The sequence below is a fragment of the Anabas testudineus genome, chromosome 17, assembly GCF_900324465.2.
Source record: "Anabas testudineus chromosome 17, fAnaTes1.2, whole genome shotgun sequence".
Classification (NCBI taxonomy): Eukaryota; Metazoa; Chordata; class Actinopteri; order Anabantiformes; family Anabantidae; genus Anabas; species Anabas testudineus.
In genome coordinates, this window is record NC_046626.1 from 12972633 (window position 1) to 12993628 (window position 20996).

At 41.1% G+C, this 20996-nt stretch overlaps 3 protein-coding genes across 3 annotated transcripts; all 3 read left to right on the top strand.

The window, feature by feature from the left end:
* Positions 1-318: 318 nt before the first annotated feature.
* foxq1a (forkhead box Q1a) lies at positions 319-1684 on the top strand. Its single transcript, XM_026373767.2, has one exon. The coding sequence runs from the start codon at positions 500-502 to the stop codon at positions 1337-1339; it is 840 nt and encodes a 279-aa protein (XP_026229552.1). The 5' UTR covers positions 319-499; the 3' UTR covers positions 1340-1684.
* Positions 1685-3088: 1404 nt separating this feature from the next.
* foxf2a (forkhead box F2a) lies at positions 3089-5859 on the top strand. The gene is made up of 2 exons (XM_026374932.1): positions 3089-4314; positions 5418-5859. Exons 1-2 carry the CDS (start codon positions 3345-3347, stop codon positions 5585-5587), a joined length of 1140 nt encoding a protein of 379 aa, XP_026230717.1. The 5' UTR covers positions 3089-3344; the 3' UTR covers positions 5588-5859.
* Positions 5860-10780: 4921 nt separating this feature from the next.
* Positions 10781-13109, top strand: foxc1a (forkhead box C1a). The gene has a single exon (XM_026373603.2). It carries the CDS (start codon positions 11053-11055, stop codon positions 12469-12471), a length of 1419 nt encoding a protein of 472 aa, XP_026229388.1. The 5' UTR covers positions 10781-11052; the 3' UTR covers positions 12472-13109.
* The last annotated feature ends 7887 nt before the right edge of the window (positions 13110-20996 follow it).

Genomic DNA, 20996 nt, shown 5'->3' on the forward strand with positions numbered 1-20996 from the left:
CAAACGATACTGTGCTACCTACAGGCGCCGCACCTTAGAAATACAAAGGAACCATACGCCACCTGGTTGTCTCAGGTGAAATAGTCCTCACATGTTGACAGATTTCACACACATCTCACAGGTAGACAGGTAGAAAGGCGCACTGAAAGGTGATTTCTGTGAATGTTATCTCTGACTGGCTACTAAATACTTTAAATCAATGATGAAACGCTCGCTGGGTTCCACTAAAGACTATCGCGAAGGCAACTTGAAGATGTTTTCTGATCTTTTGAAATAATCTGGCCCCTCCTTCTTGGGTTGGTCCTGAGGTGAGCCGGCTATAAGCTCCTGCTCACGGGCTGTAGGTGAGACGAGAGTCGCTGCTCTGGCAGGTATGACAACAACGAAGGAAATAATTGGATCCTATTTAAAGCAGACGTCCTCTTGACGCACGCAAGTTACGGACTTTACGCGGAGAACATTTTGGACAGATCTTATACAGAAATCACACACAAGAAGCATGAAGTTAGAGGTGTTGTGCGGGAGCCACCATGACATGAAGCATTTCGAGACGTCCAGTGATGCAGAGGGGAGTGTGCGCTCTCCTCTTTCTGCTGAGGAGGAGCTGGGGTCGGACGGGGACTGCGTGGCGCACAGCCCTCCACCTGTCACTCCGTGCGACAGCAGCAAATCAAAGCCATACACACGGAGACCCAAACCTCCGTTCTCATACATCGCACTCATTGCCATGGCTATCCGGGACTCCTCATCTGGACGCCTGACTTTGGCGGAAATAAACGACTACCTGATGAAAAAGTTCCCGTTCTTCAGGGGCAGCTACACTGGCTGGAGGAACTCAGTTCGGCACAACTTGTCTCTAAATGACTGCTTTGTCAAAGTGCTCCGGGACCCGTCCAGACCTTGGGGAAAGGACAACTACTGGATGCTCAATCCTCACAGCGAGTACACGTTTGCTGACGGGGTGTTCCGGCGCAGGAGAAAGCGCATCAACAAAAAGTGCAACAGGGAACAAGAGGTGTCCGAGCAGGCGGAGGATCCGCAGAGCATTTCTCAGTCTGCGGCCGCCACCAAGACTGATTCCAGCGCCAAGTTCACCAGTTCATTTGCTATAGACAGCATCCTCAGCAGGCCGTTCAAGACAGACTCGAGCAAAGAACATTTACCTGTGCGCCCCTCGTTCGGTTGGCCGTGCTACACTGAAGTAATGACGCCTCATTCAAACGCACCTGCCTCATTTGCATACGTTAAGACACTCTGCCACATGGACTCCTGTGCTGCTGCGCATGTGCCAAACACCTATGGACTGTACTCGCAGGCAGTCATACAGTATCAGCACTAAATTCGGACTCTCTCTCTCTCTCTCTCTCTCTCTCTCTCTCTCTCTCTCTCTTTTTTAATGACTAAAAATATTTAATGTGCACTGATGATGGGCTCAGAGGAAACAAAGCAAACACCAAAGCGCCCAAATCCAAAACTGTTTGCGTCTGATTTTCGGATGACTGTGGATTTGACATCACAGTGGTGGCATGGTGTTACACTTCACCTCTGTCATTTGCCTATAAAGCATTATCAGATCTGATATTTTATTTCCTTCACAATTTCTTGTTGTAAATGTTACTGAACCGACCATATGCACTTTGACCTTTTTTTTTTTTGTTTGTTTGTGTTTCTTTAAAAATGTGCTCTTTCCATTTAAATAAAAAACTAACTTGTGCTGCTCTGCGTTTTCTATTGATGTAACAATAAAAAAAAAATACTTATAATGTGGTGCAACAGCAGGACTGGCACCTTCCAGACATCAACACCTGCTAGATGCCACTGCAATTGTCTCCATGTGAGTGTGAGTTTATGGGACTCCACCTTTCAAAATTCCTAGAGCTCTGCTAGTGGGAGTGGTTGCCAGTCTCCACCTGTTTACTGTACAATAATCTGTGGTCCATTAGTCTTTGCAGGTAATGTATACACATAGTGTATAAGGTAACAGGTTCTTCCTTAATTAATGGTCATCTCCAGTATCTTTTAGGAAAAATAGTCAATTAGAATGACTCATAGTAATAATACCAATGATAATAATAATCATAGTTCAGAACATTTCTAGTATTCGTTATTCCTGTGTCCTGCCAAAATGCCTTATAAGTATTTACTCTCCGTGTTCATCAAGCTCGCTGCTGCCGGATAGGGGCATCCAGTATTTATCTTTTCTGTCTGGCGCTGCAAATAGCTGTCGCCTCAGTCACCACACATGCGCAGGAAAGGGTTTACACAAGTGGTGCATCCTGAGCAGAACTGAAGCTGAGTTCACAATAGGAAGAAAATGTCTCCGAAACAGGCCCCATTCTTCTGAGACTAGAAAGTAAATTTCCTTTAAAGCAGCTGCGCATCCTGGACGCAGCAGGGTTGCAGGTTTGATGTTTTATTGAGATTCTGGTGAAATTTCACTTTAGCTTTGCTCGTGTTCATTCTCATTGGAGCCAGACACAAACACCGGCATCCACAGGAATTAACGTTGCGCATACGATATGTGAATGTTTCAATCGATCCTCCTTTAGGACTTGTTTGAAGATTTTTTTTTTTTTTATAACCAATTCATTCCGCCAGTGATGTACTCCAGGTTTCAAGTGGTAACCCGACACTGCTCTGTGTGTGGTATGTTGGCACTTGGTGATGGAAAAAGCATGCTTTCTCTCATGTCAGAGCTCTAACCCTGAACAGATCCCAAACAAATCAGAACCCCCTCTCCTGTAAACCTTTACAATATGATTCTTTTTTTTTTTGTTGTTGTTTTTGAGGCACCGTCACTTGTTTTGCAGGTATGAGCCATAGGAGACTTTTTCTCCAAGCTGGGCCGCTTTATTCTTTAGAGTTGCTCAGGTTGTCGTGCCAAATATTGGTCTGACAAATGTGGACAGAGGTATTTTGGAAAGTGAGTCATGGGAGGAGATCTGTCTTACTCCACTGCGCTGTGTCCGGCTTCTAGTCTGGATTCTGGCCAGATGGGGAGGGAGTAGTTCCTGGCGATTTCTTGGAGGGATTTGGGGGGGTATAGGGGCAGAGAGAGATTTAAGAATTGATAGGTGGTCGAGTTGTGTTTGGCAGTGTGGATATGCGCAAGCAAAACCGAGGAGCTTTATTCCCCCTCTCCTGTGGGATTATTGCCAGCAATGGACAGAGAGAGGAAGGAGGATCAGTGGCTGGTGTTTCTTGATTTTCAGGGTTATAAACGCGCAGAGCAGACCTCTTAAATTTTCGTATAGGGAACATTCAGTAGCGTTTGGGATATTGGATTAGATAGTTGCTGAAGTGCAGAGCCCTCATAGGACGAATCCCTAAAAAGAGGTGCAACCATGACGACCGAGAGCTCCCAGAAACATTTGGATCCAGCTAATCCTCTGTGCTCCAGTCCGGCGTCCGGTGCTCTGAATGCAGCTCTGCTGAACGCACCGCCGGTGATGGACAGTGCGCACGCTGCATCAGCCAAAGGAAAAAAGGCAAACTCGGGCTTGAGACGCCCCGAGAAACCCCCCTACTCATACATTGCTCTCATTGTGATGGCAATTCAAAGCTCACCGACCAAAAGGCTTACTCTGAGCGAGATCTATCAGTTCCTCCAGGCCCGCTTCCCTTTCTTCAGGGGCTCATACCAAGGATGGAAAAACTCCGTTAGGCACAACCTGTCCTTGAACGAGTGTTTTATTAAGCTGCCCAAGGGTCTCGGCAGACCTGGGAAGGGCCACTACTGGACCATCGACCCGGGCAGCGAGTTCATGTTCGAGGAGGGCTCGTTTCGTCGCAGACCCCGGGGGTTCCGGAGGAAATGCCAAGCTCTGAAACCAATGTACAGGATGATGAATGGTATGGGCTTTGGCGCGTCGATGCTGCCGCAGAACTTTGATTTCCAGTCACCTTCAGGCTCGTTAGGGTGTCACAACAGCTACAACATAGACTTGATGGGGAATACAGTGCCAGGTGGCTTCGAGGGACTCGGAGGGGGACATCACGTCCCACACATGTCCTCCAACTCCGGGTCACCATACATGGCTGCATGTCAGGTGGCCTCTAACGCGGACTACTGTCCGGACAGCAGCAGTAGTCCCCTGCAGTCCTCCCCAGCCATGGTGGGCTCTTTGGACTGTCACTCGCCTTATGCAAACGCGGCCTCGCACTGGAGCTCACCTGGTGTCCCTTCATACATCAAACAGCAGTCGCTGGCGTCAGGGAGTCCCACGTCTCCTGCTCTGCACACGGGGATGTCATCGTACGCTCTGGATCAGGGCTACCTGCACCATAACGCACGAGATTCTTCTGACATTTCAGGTAGAGCCTCATGCATAAGCAACATAGGAAACTGTGTTGGATGAATACGTTGACCTCATGGAGTCACATGCATCAAAGTCCATGGTTAATAAAATACTGCAGTTGTAGTTTTGTTGTGAGTTGGCGACCAAAATCGAAATCGTCATTATTTGCGTGCATTTTATATATTTTCATATATTTCAAATACTTATATAAACAATATTTATATTGTAGATGTAGTACAGTAGATGATCACATTGTTTTCTTCGTCAACAGTGTTGCACTGGATGAAAACTCGTATTTATACTTTAAATACATATAAAGATCTATTTTTACTAAAACATAACTGTCCAACTGTAAAATCTAATGTATCAAATGTAATAAGTAGAAAAACATAGAAACTCAGCCGTCACGCAGACTAATGTGCACTAAATGATCAGAATCTATTGTTGCACTAATGAAATGTAGGAGAAGCATCAATTTCTTTTTTTATTCTATTATCGTCCTTGTTATAGTCAGTCGTGTGTGAAGTGTGCACAGTTTTCTTAAATTAATTTTTTCTACTATTGAATTACATTTTTACTAGAGAATAATTAAAATGTCTTTAGAGGCCTTTGTGTCATAGACTTTATATTTATACACAATAATATTGCAACAGTGAAAATGGCGAAGATTGAACGACAATATAATTTAATATAATGTCACAAATATATTCTTAAAGTGGCAAATAATAGGTCCTTTCACGAGTGAGGCCCAAACATTTACAGCTGCAGACTTGATGTATTGTATAATTCATTACTAAGTATCAGCCAAATGATTTTCGCAACCAGCCAACTCAAATGTTGCTTTTATAAAATGACTTATAACGGGTCTATTATATTATTATTATTATTAAAACCCTGAATAATGTTTAATAATGAAAGTCTTGATCTCACGTTTCTCACATATCTTTGAATTTCAATGAAACTTCTTGATTAAATAAAGAAGAAATATTTAGAAAGCCATTAGATGTCAGATGAATGTTATTTTTTAATAAAGTAAAATTATTTGCAATAAAAATAAAAGGGATTAACCAGAAATACAAATTCAAGCGATGATGATTTGACTTGTTTGTTTGTTCACAGTGGGACTGTCTCGATACTCCAGCCACTCATCTCCTGTGTGCGACAGGAAGGACTTCGTCTTGAACTTAAATGGAATCTCTTCTCTTCATCCCAGCACCGGGGGATCTTATTATCACCAGCTCCACCACCACCAGAGTGTCTATCAGGATGTAAAGCCATGTGTCATGTGACAGAAGAACCTACACACACACACGACCTTCGCTTTCCAGCCAATTTCAACTCTCAGGCAGAATCATTGCAACAAAACATTTAGTGACTGAGCAGAGACACTTGTTTTCTAACTGTATCATAATGGTCATGACGTGGGGAACAAACTGTTGTGGCACCACTCACTTACAAGACTGCCTTTACATATGGATAAGCAATATTTACTTTATATTGGAAATAAAAACATAGCACACATACCTGAATATTCATGCACTTGTTGCTGATGTCCTGTAGCAAGCCATTAAAGAGATTTTATTTCAAAGTATCATTTGGGAGTTTCCTACGTAAACGTTTACACAGAAATTGTTTTTCTATTATTATTATTATTATTATTATTATTATTATTATTATTATTATTATTATTATTATTATTATTATTATTATTATTATTATTATTATTATTATTATTATTGTCCATCCAAAACTAGATTCATTTTTTCCTTCTAAGCAGGATCATTTGGAGGGAGATTTTATTCCATTATCCTGTCACTTGACAATTGTCATTTCATTGATTTACGACAGCTTAGCAGAAAAGAAAAAAAGAAAAGACAAATAACTCACGTTTTAATATTTTAACAGGACTTATTCTACACTTGAAACACTTTAACTTATGAATAGAAATGTGATGGAGTTTTATATTTACTAAAACGGTTCAAAATAAGTTAGTAATGATGTGTTTCATGCGCTGAGGATAGTCTGAATAATATCTGGGTTTTATTTATGCCATGTCCTAAAGTAATGATAGATTTTCTAATAGTAATAGTAAGGAGAGAGACATGAGTCATCATGCTGACAAACTCCGGCTGTGAAAGTCTGAACAGTTCATTCCTGTTGCTTTTCCTGTGGCTGTACCGCCACCTTGTGGTCACTGACTTAAACTTCTTTTTTTTCAGCGTCGACAAAAATTAAGATGTCAAGATTTTATGGACAAATGTATTAACATCGAGTCATTCTAAAAAGGAATATAGTTTTATAAATTCAAGAATACTGGTGTGAAGTGTCAGGGGATTTGTTCGTGACACCAGGAGACATGAGTCTACTGTGCTCAGTCTATTTCCAAGAGGTAGCGACTAAAGTAGATCTACTCAAATACTGTACTTAGTTACAAATTTGCTTTTCAGAATGTAATATTGTACTTTTACTTTGCTTTAACTGCTTTAGTTACTAGTTACTTTCTGGAGGGAAATATTCTAAAAATATAATCAACTAATACATTAGATTAGTAATAAATCACTCAACTGTGCATGGTCTTTCATTTAAATTCCTCACTGTAAATTTCATTGCCATAGTACCTGCACCGTTACTTTAGTTTTGAGCTTTTGAGTACTTCTACAACCTCTGATACTGCCACAGTAGTGCAACGAAAAGTAAATCAGCAGTTTGAAACTATTAGTCTGAATTATACTGTCTATATAATGCCCCCTGCTGAAACTGTCCCCAGGCTGCACACTGGAAACATCAAGATCCAAAGTTGGAAAGAGGAGAGGGGCTCAGTGTAGCACGGGAGTTTCCTCCAACAGTCCAAGTCTATAAAGAGATGGTCCAGAGGTAGCTATGACTATAGTCTTTATCAAAAAGGGAAAGGTTTAGGCTTAGTCTTGAAAGTAGAGCGGGTGTCTGCCTCCAAAGGCATCAAATCATCATGTTGGTCAAAAACAGCTTTTGTCAAGGTGCCGTTCTTGCAGTTCAAGCTTCACAAGCCTTCCAGAGCGGAAGGCCGAGAAGAATCCCCACAGCACGAAGCTGCCACAGACGTACTTCACGTGTGGGGATGGTGTTTGTTTTACAATGAATATAGAATCTAGTGCCATGGCCAAAACGCTCAATTATGGTGATGTCAGACCACAGATCTAGTTGACTTCAGAAAACAAACCTCAGCTGAGAGTTGACATGAGCTTCCATCGTTTTTTTTTCTCCCACAAAACTTTGAATGGACAGAAACGTGTTGTTTTTTTATTTATTTTGTCTTCATGGTTTTTTGGCCTGGATATTAATTCACCAGTATTTGGACCTTCCAGATGGGTGCATCTACACTACAAGCCTTGAAACTTTAGGTCCATCAGGTGTTCAGGATCTTATTTTAACTGACTGTGTGACTTTTAATCCATTTGCAACCTTTAGTGATGATTCAGCCAAGTTAATTTAAAACTTTTGCCACCAGTTATTTTGTCTCTTATTCTTCATTAATTTAGACCAATTCACTTTGAAATGGAATCTTTTCTGTTGATCAGCCTCAAAAAGCCAAAATTCAATTAGCCTCTACCTGCATCTTAATAATATACAAATCAAAAATGTCTTATTATTGTAAAAAAAAGGTAAATAAATTAATTTATTATGATTTATTAACTTATTAATTATATAATTATATTATATATTTCCTCTTTGGATATTCAGTGACGGAGGTTATGACTCAGTACTGTGGCCATAGATGTATGAACAAAATTAAAATACACAAAAACTGCACAAACATAGACACTAAACGGCCAATAAATAAATAAGGGTTATTTTGTGTATCAGCCTTCAGTCTGCGGGTCCTATGAAGGAGGGATGAGAGGCCCAGCTATGTGTAAGATTACTCCAAAGGCACAATGCCAAATGCTCAACTAGAGCATGATGATCACAGAGAAAGTCACAGCTCTATCCCTATATGAAAATAAATAAATAAATAAAAAACATCACTGCACACTCGAGCACCTTGATGATTCACAGTGCTGTTTCAGTGTTTATTAGACTGAGCACTTCGTATGTTGTAAAACTTCATGAACGCATAATAACAACAGGAGTGTGTCATCTCAGTATAAGGTCATGTATCTTAGTGTGGCGTCCATCTTCTGACCAGCTGAAGTTTGAACCACTTTGAAATCCAGAATCGTTTATAATGCTTGAGGCACTTAACCACCATGGAGTCAGTGTCTCCATCCTTCAGTCAGACTGAACTAGTTCTCTTGGATTAGAAACCAATGGAGGGGATTATTAGTGGTGAGTAAAATACTATTTACATATTTGTTAATCAGAATAAACTGCCAACAACACATTTTCTGTCACATTACACCAACGAGAGATTGTTTATCGCTTTTCATAAATAGCCTACACACACATACAGACAGTATAATACATACTACATATTTATGAGCATGAGCATTTGAGCCCATGGCTTTGGTTCTGTATCTGCTGGTGTCTTTGTGGATTTCATGATGATCGCTGTAGTACAAAAGTCGACCACGAGGGGGCTGCAGTGTCTCATAAATGTTTTACATCCACTGCTGCAAAGAAAAACAAAAAAACAGCGTTTCCCCTTCTGGACATTAGATGGAGCCAAATTCACAGTTGTGCTGAACCTGTGAAATTCATAGTTGTGCCCCCCCCCCCCCCTCCCCAGCACCCCCCTCAACCCCACCTCTCTCTCCATCGTCTCTCTGTCCTTTAAAATAACAGCATCACTGTGAGTTGGACTTCACACGTCACAGAGTTATAGATACCTGTGATGGTTGAATATTTCTCTTAATTAGGAGACAGAAACATAATTACATAAAAAAAGCAAAATGCACTTTTTCAAATGCATTAATTACCTGAATGATAAACAATATTCACTTGAATATAGGCCTAACATAAAAAAAAAAACTTAATAACGCTGAATTAAATCGAAGAGCAAATACAAATCCTAACAATGACTCGTTTATTGTCTCATAATTACTTTACTAAAGATAAGCAAACAACGTTTCGCCTGTTTTATGTTATTATCCTGACACTTATTTTTTTGTTATTATTTCACTGGGCTCCAGTCGTGGATAGGCTATCTTAAATAATTACGAGTTAGGGAGTGGGTGGGCAGGCCGTGATATTAACTGAAGGGCCAGTCGTGAACTGTGTAAACAGCCCAGGGCGGTGGAAAAAGTTCATGCCCGGGTCCATGTAAGGAGAAACCGGCTCAGCACCAGGGCACCGCACGGACATTTAATTAAGACGACCTGCAGAGGATTACAGCGACGCTGGGACTGTAACTTTCCTTCACAGTTACTTTTAGCAATTTCATGCAGTGGCCTTTGACTTGTTTTCTATATTTGATCAAAATGTGTATTTTTTTATAAATTGTTTTTTATTTTATTTAGGCTCCTCAAACATATAAATAAAAATAAAATCATAGACGGTTATAAAAAAACAAAAGCAAAATTTCAGATGATGTTTAAATTAAAGGCTGCACGACGTATTTACACCGGTGTCCGATGTGTTTAATACTAAATTAACCGTGTTGTTTATTCCATTATGGGAACATTAGATTCTCGACAGGCCTCAAACATCACAACACTGTGTTGTTCCGTCTGAGGCCTGTCGAGCTGTGCTGTCAGCACCACAGACGTTTTATTCAGACGTTTTGATGAAAAGCCTCCCTATGCATGTTCGACCCATTTGGTTCATTGTCTTTAAATCCTCCTCTTGAATAAACCCTCACACCTCTGGCCACATTCAGCCCAAACTGTCTTTAACTCCCAAGTGTGGGCTAATGAGATCTCACTTGAACCGCCTGCTGCCAGTGATGCGACGCTGCGTCCTGCTTTTGATCTCGCACCCATCTCCCACTGGTGTTGGAGCTTTTAACTAATAAAATGCGCATTTTTAACGCGCTGGGACTGAACAACAACGATGCCATTTGGTTTGCTGGTGTCAATGTTTTTTAATTAAAAAAAAAAAAAAAAAGGCATGAAAGTGAAAATACGCATGTGTGATTAATTCGGGTTCTCGTTAGGAGCCACAGGAGGTCGTGCCAATTAAATTCACTGCAAAAGAATTGATAAAATATAACTTTAAAAATGTATTTGGATTCATTTAATATCATCATTGTCAGATTTATGTGCCTGAAAGCTGCCTCGTCTGTTCCTCTTTTGTTAAGACAGCTACAGATCTGTTGGAGGATGCATTTTTTTTTTTTTTTGCTTTGCGCCTGGATGCGCACTCCATGATCTGACTGTATACACCCAAGTTGCTCTGTCACGTCTAAAGTCTTGAGTGGAGTCGGCTGGGAGTTACCGACACCTCCTCTCGTTTCTGTAAAAGCCCTAAGTGTGGCCGGGGGCTTTCTGCTGGCTCTGCACGGCCTCACTTCCCATTGGACGATCCACGCGCTTTCAGGGGGGAGGAGCTCCACTGGCAGCAAAAAAGAAGGAAAGAATTTAACTGCGCAAAAGTCCTGTGTGGTGACGGATGTCCAAAGTTCAGAGCTTTTTCAGTGTGTGTTTCATAGAGACACAGAGATGGGGACGGCTTAAACACCGCTGAGATCCAGCACGTTGCACTGTTGTCAAGACGTTTTCTTTTTCTTTTTGAAGAGAGCAGCGAGGACCCGTGATTTGAGCGCCTCCGTCCTTTCAGGGAGGGAGAACTGGAGCTCTCCGTCAGCCTATTTTGGAGCTTTATTTCTTAAAGTGAAGACATGCAGGCTCGCTACTCTGTCTCTAATCCCAACTCACTGGGCGTCGTGCCGTACATCAGCAGTGACCCGAGCTACTACCGGGCGGCTGCTGGTGGGGGATACACGGGGATGCCAGCACCTATGAACATGTACTCTCATGCGGCTCATGACCAATACCCTGCCAGCATGGCCCGGGCGTATGGACCATACACACCCCAACCTCAGCCAAAGGATATGGTCAAACCCCCCTATAGTTACATTGCGCTCATCACCATGGCTATCCAAAACTCGCCTGACAAAAAGGTGACCCTGAATGGGATTTACCAGTTTATCATGGAGAGGTTTCCATTTTACCGAGACAACAAGCAGGGCTGGCAGAATAGCATCAGACACAATTTGTCTCTGAATGAGTGTTTTGTTAAGGTGCCCCGTGATGATAAAAAGCCTGGAAAAGGCAGTTATTGGACCCTGGACCCGGACTCTTACAACATGTTTGAAAACGGGAGTTTCTTGAGAAGGAGGCGGCGGTTCAAGAAGAAGGACGCACTGAAAGAGAAAGAAGAGCGGCTGCAGAAGGAGCTGCTGCCGAGGCAGCAAGGCCGGGAGCAGGAGCAGCCGGTGCAGGGCTCCCAGCCCGTGAGGATCCAGGATATTAAGACTGAGAACGGCACAGTGACGCCGCCGCAGGCCGACTCTCCTTCTTTGAGCACCGTGCCCAAAATCGAGAGCCCGGACAGCAGCAGCATGTCCAGCGGGAGTCCTCACAGCATCCCTTCGAGTAGGACCATCGGCATGGACAGCTCCGAACACCACCAGCACCACGGCCAGGCCTCGACGCAGGGCTTCAGCGTAGACAACATCATGACCTCTCTCAGGGGGTCTCCACAAGGGGCCACGGAGCTCACCTCCAGCCTCACCACCTCCACCAGGACAGGTATAACACCGTCTTTGTCCTTAAACTATTCCCCAAGTCAGACGTCTATATATAGTTCACCCTGTAACCAAAACTCCATCTCCACTACCTCCAACGCCACCTATCATTGTAACATGCAAGCCATGAGCTTGTACGCCGGGGACAGATCGAGCCACTTAGCACCGAGCACCACGGTGGACGAAACGTTGCCAGATTACTCAGTGACAACCACCTCATCCTCTCTGACCCACGGTAATCTAAACTCGGGTCAGGAGAGCCACCATCCCCACCAAGGGAGGCTGACCTCATGGTACCTCAACCAGGCCGGAGACCTGAGCCATCTGGGCGCAGGTTACCCAGCACAGCAGCAGAACTTCCACTCAGTCCGAGAGATGTTTGAATCCCAAAGAATTGGTTTGAATAACTCACCGGTGAATGGGAATAACAGCTGTCAGATGTCATTCCCACCGAGCCAATCCATCTATCGCACTTCGGGAGCTTTCGTATACGACTGCAGCAAGTTCTGACCAAACAACGCGCTGTTTGAACTCGTACAGTAAATAAGAACCTGCATTTTCCCCTCCTACCAGTCCACAACACATGGACTAATATGAGACAGAAAAGAAACAAAAACAGAAAAGACTTGATCTTGGTTTTTCTAAAGAACAGTGTTACCACAAATAACACGTAAGTCTCTCTTTGCTTTTATGGCTTTAAGTGATATGTTAAAACAAATGTCAGTTTTCATGGACGTGTAAATTGCATATAGTAATTTATTTCTAAACTGTAGCCGGATATTATGGACCAAACACCACAAGTGTTTCTAAATTGAATTGCCTTAATTGTCCAAAAAATTGTTCCATTATAAAAAGTAAAAAAAAAAAAAAAAAAAAAAAAAAAAAAAAGGAACGTGTATATCTCCGTACTATTTCAAAGATTCTTCACTTGTTGAAAAGTATTTTGAAGGATTTGTTTGTTTGTGTAATAAATTGTCATTTTATGTGAGTTTAAACGTACGCCTCGTTTCTTACAGAGTTAAAAAACAAAAAAAGAAAAAGAAAGAAAGGCTGGTGATATTTTACACTCAGTCCGGCTGTGTGGATAAGAAACAGGCCTGATCGCACTCTGAGATTGATTTTCGTTAATACGATGCAATATAAAAAAACAAAACAAAAAACAAATAGGGATATTTGGAACCTGGAGCATGCTGCAAAGACTCAGGCTCTAATCTCAAACACGTATTTGTTTAGTTATAATAATGCAGTGTGAGCAAATATTCTACTTTTCAGCTGATTATTGGAACATCTTTTAGAAAACATGAAATAAAACTTGAGGCGAAAAGCAAACGAGGATCCGTCCAGGTGCGCACGACAACAACAAAAAAACACGTACAAGATGTGTTTCTATCATCCGCAGTCATACTTCCTGTGAAGTTTAGACATTTACTGTCATATTAGAAACGACACAGGCTTTATAGGAGATTATTAGAGATCACGATGACCTCGAGGCCTAGATCTGGGAGCAGCCTGCACGCAGCACAACTTTGTTTTGGATCGAGTTGTGTGTTTACTGGCGCATACCAGTGCTTACTTAATATCATACCATACATGCCTAAGATAGTGCCGTTGTCACTTCACTTTGGATGTTTGAGTTCTCACCAGTCTGACATGACACTGACGTGAGCAGGGAACAACCATGGCGGCTGTGCCATACTCAGGAGTAGGACTTTCAGAGAAGTCAGTTTGGATTTTTAACTATAGTTTAAACAAATAGTTTTGATGAGCTCTAAATACCAGACCGGCGTTTGATTGGGATCCAAGTTGGCTGTTGTTTTTAAAAGTTTTAAAAGACTCTTAACGCTCAGTTCCCCTTCGCGACTTTAAGAAAAGAGGGATCAATATCTTAAAATCATGTTATATTACAATTGATAAATACAAATATATTTAATGCAAATGCAATATTAGTATCAAACCAGCTTTATTTTAATTTAAGTTATATATTAAATCCTTATTATTTTAGGTTTTGCCAATTTAAAATATTCATTTAAGTAGTTTCTTTGGTGGGAGAGACGCGTGCGCAACCTTTGCTTAAACCTGAGCTTAAAGCTACAGTCAAGTACAAAAATCGCCAACAACAACAACAACAACAACAACAACAACAACAACAACAACAACAACAACAATAGTAATAATAATAATACCTCTATTACCGTTGCGTAATATCGTTAATAAATATAACACTGTGATAACAGCAACTGCTACTGTAACACAATAATAATATTTGTTAAAGAACAATATTACATCTATAAATTATAAAAATAAATAGTAAATTCTTATGTTAGCTGCTTAATTCTCTGGCGATAATTTAGCCATGATCCCTAAGATGTTTCTTTCTTTTTTTTATAATAATAATAATAATAATAATAATGATAAGTTGCTGATTTATTTGTTGCATTCTTGCAAAAGTTTCCTTTCCAGAAACAAACCGAGGAGATGACAACACATCCCATAGGCCCGTGACAGACACCTAGTCTGAACCTATTCAAAATCAAAAATAGCCTCATAGTCATATTTCAGCATGTGAAGTGTGTGAAGCTGTGTTTCTGAGATGGAAGGCGGGATTATTCCTCAGACTAGAGCGACAGCAGCAGCAGCAACTATGCTCAGCTGCATTATGCACATATTGAAGACTATCACGGTCTATAATTATGAATAAAAACAAAAATATAGTAATTATTAAACGCAGCCCCAGTGAAATCCTGCGTGTGTCTCTCTGAGGGCACCAACTACAATCAGGCTCATAAAAGTCACTGCATACTTTCACGAGAACAGGCCTAATAAACAAACGTCGTGTTAGTCAAAAGATTGATGGCGCCCTCACAGAGTAGACCAGGTCAGGAAGGAATAAAATTCAATCAGAGAGCTGGAATCATTTTTCATGAGACGGAAAAGGCAGAGAGGGAGACGGGGGTCAATGAGGAGGATGTTGACCGCCAGAGCACCATCAACAATATAACAGGACATAGCGCGGAGAGGGACAGAGACAGAGAGAGAGAGAGAGAGGAACACCCGGATGGAGTTCAGCGCGGTGTGTGCGCGAATTTAATTAATTGCATCAGTAAAAAAGCGCAATTAAAAAAGAAAACAAGTTTCCGTGTCTAACACATATTGATTGAAAAGATTAGAACTGGCACTGAAAAGGAACTGATTTAGCAAAGAGTCTGCAGCTCCTAACGCGTGCTCCGGGGGCCTTTCCTTCGTCCCGAGGGGTCCCACTGCGAAATGGGTACAAATTTAATTTCACTTTCATTTCCCTTCTCAGTGGAAAGAGTAGGATGAATATAGTTTACTAGTATTTTTTTTTTTTTTTTTTTGCTTTTACAGTTCTGTTCCCAACTGTTCAGACTGTTATCATAGTTTTTTCCTCATCACAATAACAATAACAACAATAATCTAATCAGATGTTCCGGATGCGTTTCATTAAACAGGGCCCCTTAACACGGAGACGTTTGGGGACCTCTGTCTGTTTGAGCCTCTTCACGGGCTTCACTCTTCTTTATCCTGAAACTACAGAACGCATTAGTCCCATGACTGCTTTTGGTCACATAGCAAAGGAACGAGCGTTTGTGTTGATACTGTCTTTAATATTTAACAAATCAAAACTAATGCTTTATTTCCACATTTATTACTGTAATTATTATACTAATAATTTTAATTAATATTGTATTGTGTCGCCGGCCACTTTACCTGAAACACTTATTATAGAGTAATCAAGTATGAGAAGCAACTATGAGCATCTTAACGAAAGAAATAAAAATTAAATGACCAGAACTGCTAATTCGTGTAGTTTATTGGAATTTCATTGAGATTTGATTTGATTCAACTGGGTACTAGTAAGCTTAGTGTAGTTAGAATTAGCCAATGTCTCTGTAGTGTCATATAAAAATAAAAGATGGGCCATTGATGCGCATTGATGCAATATTTACTAAATAATCCAAATATAATCTCATCGAATTAGCAGGAAATGAAGGTTGATGAGTGCAAATGTTTGATGTGGACCATTTATTTGTTGTAGTTAACTGGATAGCCGACCCCCAAGGTTTACCACTATATTGTTATTAATCTGCCTTCATCGGTGACACGACTAAAGCTGCCGATTATCCTTATAAGAGCTGAACGATCCAACAGTATGGGATTAAACAGTATCTCCTTGAATGTTTAACTCTTTCTTTTTAACTGTGGTAGACAACAATGGTTGTTCCCTCGCTGCCGGTTGGAAATGACGCCATCTCTGCGTAAAAATGCAATTGCGTGGCCCAAAATGTTCCTCACAAGATATCCTAGGAGGTTACGTGTAAACAGAGTTGTTGTGAACTCTTCCTATACATTCCCTTTAGTTTGAAGGGTGGGGGAGCAGCAGCAGACTGTGTGCACCTGTATGACTGATTGACCAGCTACGCTCGCTATGGAAAATGCAGTGTTTGAGCTCTCTGTTACAGTGTAGTGGACCCCAGCTCCGTGCGCCATCTGGTTCTAATTAAGAGTACATAGACGCAAATTCCGTCTGCTCCGCGGCCAAACGAGTGAAAGGTTGGAGGTCCAACACTTGTCTCTCAGGAGGAAAAATAACCGCTGCACGCCGCCTCTTATCCCGCACGTCTCATTTTAAAGACAAATGGTAATTTTCGAAGAAATGATTCACTCAGCTTTGTCAAAACACGCAGAGCGATGAGGTGTAAACAAAGCTTCTGGATTCGAGGATGCGCTGGAAATTGCGCAGCATCCTCAAGTCAGCAGAGATGGACTCATGCAGACTTTATTGGAAGCACCCGGGTGCTGGGATAATGGGGCACTGTGCGTATTCAGACCGAGGGGCTACGGCCGACCTGCGAATAACCCGACAGACTTGGCGAGATCCCTCCAACACGAACAGAGTTGCCTTCAAGTTACACAAAACGCGCTTTTCTGCAGCTCGGGCCTGCGGTTTCTAATTATAGCACTTTTTTTTAAGGCATAGAGCACTTTAAATGTTCCAATTATACAGCATGACACAGCTCCAGCAGTTTATTGTCAGGTAGTTTCATTTTATGAATATACTTTTGAAGATCGACTTTATAATTAACCTAGTTTTTAATAAAACGTCATTCTGAGTTATACACATATGCATATATTTTCTTATTCAATTGATATTTGATCACACTCCGAGGTTTTTCAAATGTATACAAGCAACTATGGTGATTGTTTTTTAAAACAATCCAAATTGATTTGTTCTTTAACTATTTTATTTACATTATAATTTGAAGTGGATTAAATCAATTCAGATGAACATTAAGCAGGTTAGTTCAGTTTTTGAGTTTTGCCGTATCAACTAAAATAAATCCTGCTCCTGCATCGTGAAATAAGTACTTAAGATATGTTTGTTGACATGCACATATATGATAAACACATGAGGTAAAGGCAACATACATGCGCAGTGCACGTAAATTCAAATGAACTAATTCAGTGTCAGTGTGCTGCTGTGTGAACAAACTTGAACTCTGTTTTTAGTGACATGAGAGGGCCACTTCAAAGCCGACGTCCTGCTACTGCGGGTCTCATTTTGTGATGCAAGCCGCCACTGGGCTGTGAAAACACCAAGAGCAGACTTAAGACTGACATGGAAACTTTCCCTTCCTTTAATGAGGGGAGATGTGTTAAGAAACAACACAGATAAATCCTGAAATTAAACAAACTGTCTGGTTTAAAAATATAGTAAATGTGTGGAAATATTGGTTTTAATTAGATCATACATTAAAAGAAAAGTGAATTTTTGAAATGCAAATGCACTGATGAGTTTTTTTCTAGTAACACATTTTACATTTAGAAAAAAAGACATAAAAGCCATACTTAAGTAGAGTTAAAGAAGCAACACAGAAAGTATAACTGACAGCAAGTTTACAAGCACAAATAATGAATTACATATTACAAAGGACATTATTTTAAAATTAATGCAAGTAGCTTTTTCAAACAATTGTAGTTATTTGAAAGTAATTTGATCCTTGTGCAGCAAAAGAGAACCCAAAGTGACCCATCTCAGCTCTAGTGTGACACCAAGCACAGGGAGATACAGAGACGAAGTGGGCTGCAAAGCAACAGGGGAAGGGAAACATGGCTTCATGCAAGGAGATGAAAAACAACCCCGATATTCGATTTTAATAGGGGTAATGGTGTTTGTGAGCGTGTGTGTAGAGGCAAAGCCATGAAAAATCCCCAAAAATCCTTCTGGCAATTTGTTCCTGGAAGAGTCACTGTGGTGTGCACCACTGTGCAGCACTGTATGAAATCATGTGTATAGTGCAGTTTTTTATACGAGTGACTACCAAAACTGTCACAGATGTCCTCTTGAATTATGGCTTAGCGAACGCTTTGTCACATCCACCAGCTCCCATCACCTTTATTGAAAGTTCATATGGCCGGAGTAATTGTGCAATCAAAAAGAAGGCGCAGCTCCCTGGGACACTGAGACTATCTAATGTGCTACAGCTGATTTATTAAAACCAGATATGACTGCTGTTTTTTTTTTTCGAGGACATATCAGTGATGAAAATATCTGCTCACATTAGAGAGGTCAGTAGTTCATGAAATTGTCTTATTAAACAGTATTGAAACCACAACAAATGAGAGTGTTAACCATATTGCATCCAGTTAGGGAAATATGTGTTTTATTCTTCCTCCTTCTTCTCTCTCGTTCAGTCTTTTATAATGCTGATGACAGATTTGCTAAGAGAGGTTTAAGAAAATTGGACTTAGTGAAACTATTTCAGGTATTCATTTATATTATTTACATGATCATGTTTAGTTTAAAACATTAAGAGGACATTACACACGTCTTTATCTTACTATTCATTGAAAGCAGCGTGACTAAGTCACTTTGCCACAGTTGCAGTTTCATTTGCAAAGCTGTACTACTGAAAGCCTCTCAGTGAAGTGTGTGTGTGTGTGTGTGTGTGTGTGTGTGTGTGTGTGTGTGTGTGTGTGTGAACCTAAAGGCGTAGCTGTGTCCTAGTGACAGTCTCGCAATCATGCATGCTGCTCCCTGTTTCACCCAGATTGTGATCAGTTCCTGCAGCCAGGAAGAGCAGGAAGCGTGGATTTACCTGTAACCCCACCCCACCACAGCTATAACCACACACACACAAATAATGTCATGTGATGCAGAATAGAGAGTTAGGTAAAAACACAAACAAAAGAAAACAAACAAGAACATCGGGCTTAGCCACAGCTAATGCAATTTTTTAAATAATTGTCGCACGTAGGTTTAAAGTTATTAAACTTGTGTGTGTGTGCAAATAGGGAAGAAGTTAACCTTGAACGGACATGGTTCCCGTGTTCTCTTTGCAGAGTGATCCGAAATGTATCTCAAATGTCAACTGTCTGAGCCAGTGTCAATGGACAAACTGCCCTTTGACCTCTGAGAGGAAAGCCCTTCCTCCCGACAGTCTGTTTGAGCAGCCCATTGTTTACTCCTATTGGCTTTTGGGTTTAGTCCAAAAAAACAGGGAATTAAAGTACAGTTTGGTCTATAGACACCCAGTAGGAAAAAAGTAAAGGTCAAACAGATGGGAATGAAGGCTCGACTGATCTTTACCTTAAGTCAAATGGTAGTTAAGTTCTTAATGTGCTACATGTTTATATATTTCATGGTTTTAAATCTGAACCTTTTAAAAACTTCTCTCAGTCTTATCGTTCTATTTTGGGGGCATGCGTCAAAACACAAAAAAAAAAAAAACATGTCTTAACTTTACAAAGGTCATTACAGACAGCTTGAACTAATTCATATAATATCAGTGATTCTTTGTGCATTGCTGTGAGATGTGCAGGTGTGAGGTCTTCTCTGTCTGGTGAGAGGCAACCAGATGGTGTTTGTGTGACATGGTGAGCAGCGGCGATACAGCGGTGGTTCCTTTCACAGATCAGCACTCATATCTCTGCTCCATCTCCAGGCTCTCTGCTCATATAAACATCCCCAGCCCATGGGCCTCTGATGTTTTTGCCATTGTGTTTACAGTGAGAAGTCAGGCAAATACGTGAACTTTAAGACAAAGAGAACAAGGATGAACAATGGACTGAGGGAATAAGTGCTTGAATTGGTTGCAGTGAACTATAAAGTGCTATAATGATGATGTAGGGTTTAGAATTTTATCAAGACAAAAATATTCGAGTAGGGGTAAGTGTTGAAATGTCCCTTTCTTAGCAATCAGTGGGATTAAACAGATTTTTATCCTGTGGTGGATTTTATACACATACTGCAGCCTCTGGTCTGCACACCATACTCCAAGTTCAAGTACAATGATTGAGCAAAGACTTGGATACGCTCAGAAAAAAAAAAAAAAAAAAATTCTAGTCCTCAGGGCCTGTGGCAGCTGAAGCGAAGAGTTTGGAAAAGGAGGAACACAACCTACATCTGCGCACACACACAGTCGCTCACAGCTTGGGAGGTTAAATCGTTTCAATGAAGCAAATAAGGTGTAGCATTCACTTTTAAAAATGAAGCTTTTTCTGAAAATAAACGGAAAAAAAAAAACCTAATTCAATCCAACCCAGACCCCAAGCAATGCTTCGACTTCAACATCAAAGCGCACTCACAGCGATTGTCTGACCCTGCTCCTTTTAAAATGCCTGTTTTTCAACTGCAGAGAGATGAAAAATCCCCTCAACATCAAAGAGGGAGACAGAGAAAGTAATTTAGCCTTATCTTAATTGAGTTGCAATTTTAATAATGATCTTACACATTGGGACTGAGGAGGAGAGAAGGAGCTGCAGGCTGCAGGACGAGAGGCCGGCTTCTCTGTTCTGTGCTACGCTCCTCTACTCTGGTTGCCTAATCTCAGCTCCAGACATATCATTGGCCAGTGATTTATGATGACCTAATGTTTTGTTTACTTCACGCTTATAACAGGATTGCATAGGCCTTGCTGTATGGGGAAACATGAAAGTGCTGACTACTTGCAGAGCAGCAGACCCCAGCAGTTCACAGAAATAAACAGCTCTGTACTTCAGCCACCTGGCACAGC

What these genes read in the sequence shown, in the direction of transcription:
- foxf2a (XM_026374932.1), top strand. Translation starts at nt 3,345, where the DNA reads ATGACGACCGAGAGCTCCCAGAAACATTTGGATCCAGCTAATCCTCTG. An exon ending in AGATTCTTCTGACATTTCAG is followed by an intron (nt 4,315 to 5,417) that starts GTAGAGCCTCAT and finishes GTTTGTTCACAG; the next exon opens with TGGGACTGTCTCGATACTCC.
- foxq1a (XM_026373767.2), top strand. Translation starts at nt 500, where the DNA reads ATGAAGTTAGAGGTGTTGTGCGGGAGCCACCATGACATGAAGCATTTC.
- foxc1a (XM_026373603.2), top strand. Translation starts at nt 11,053, where the DNA reads ATGCAGGCTCGCTACTCTGTCTCTAATCCCAACTCACTGGGCGTCGTG.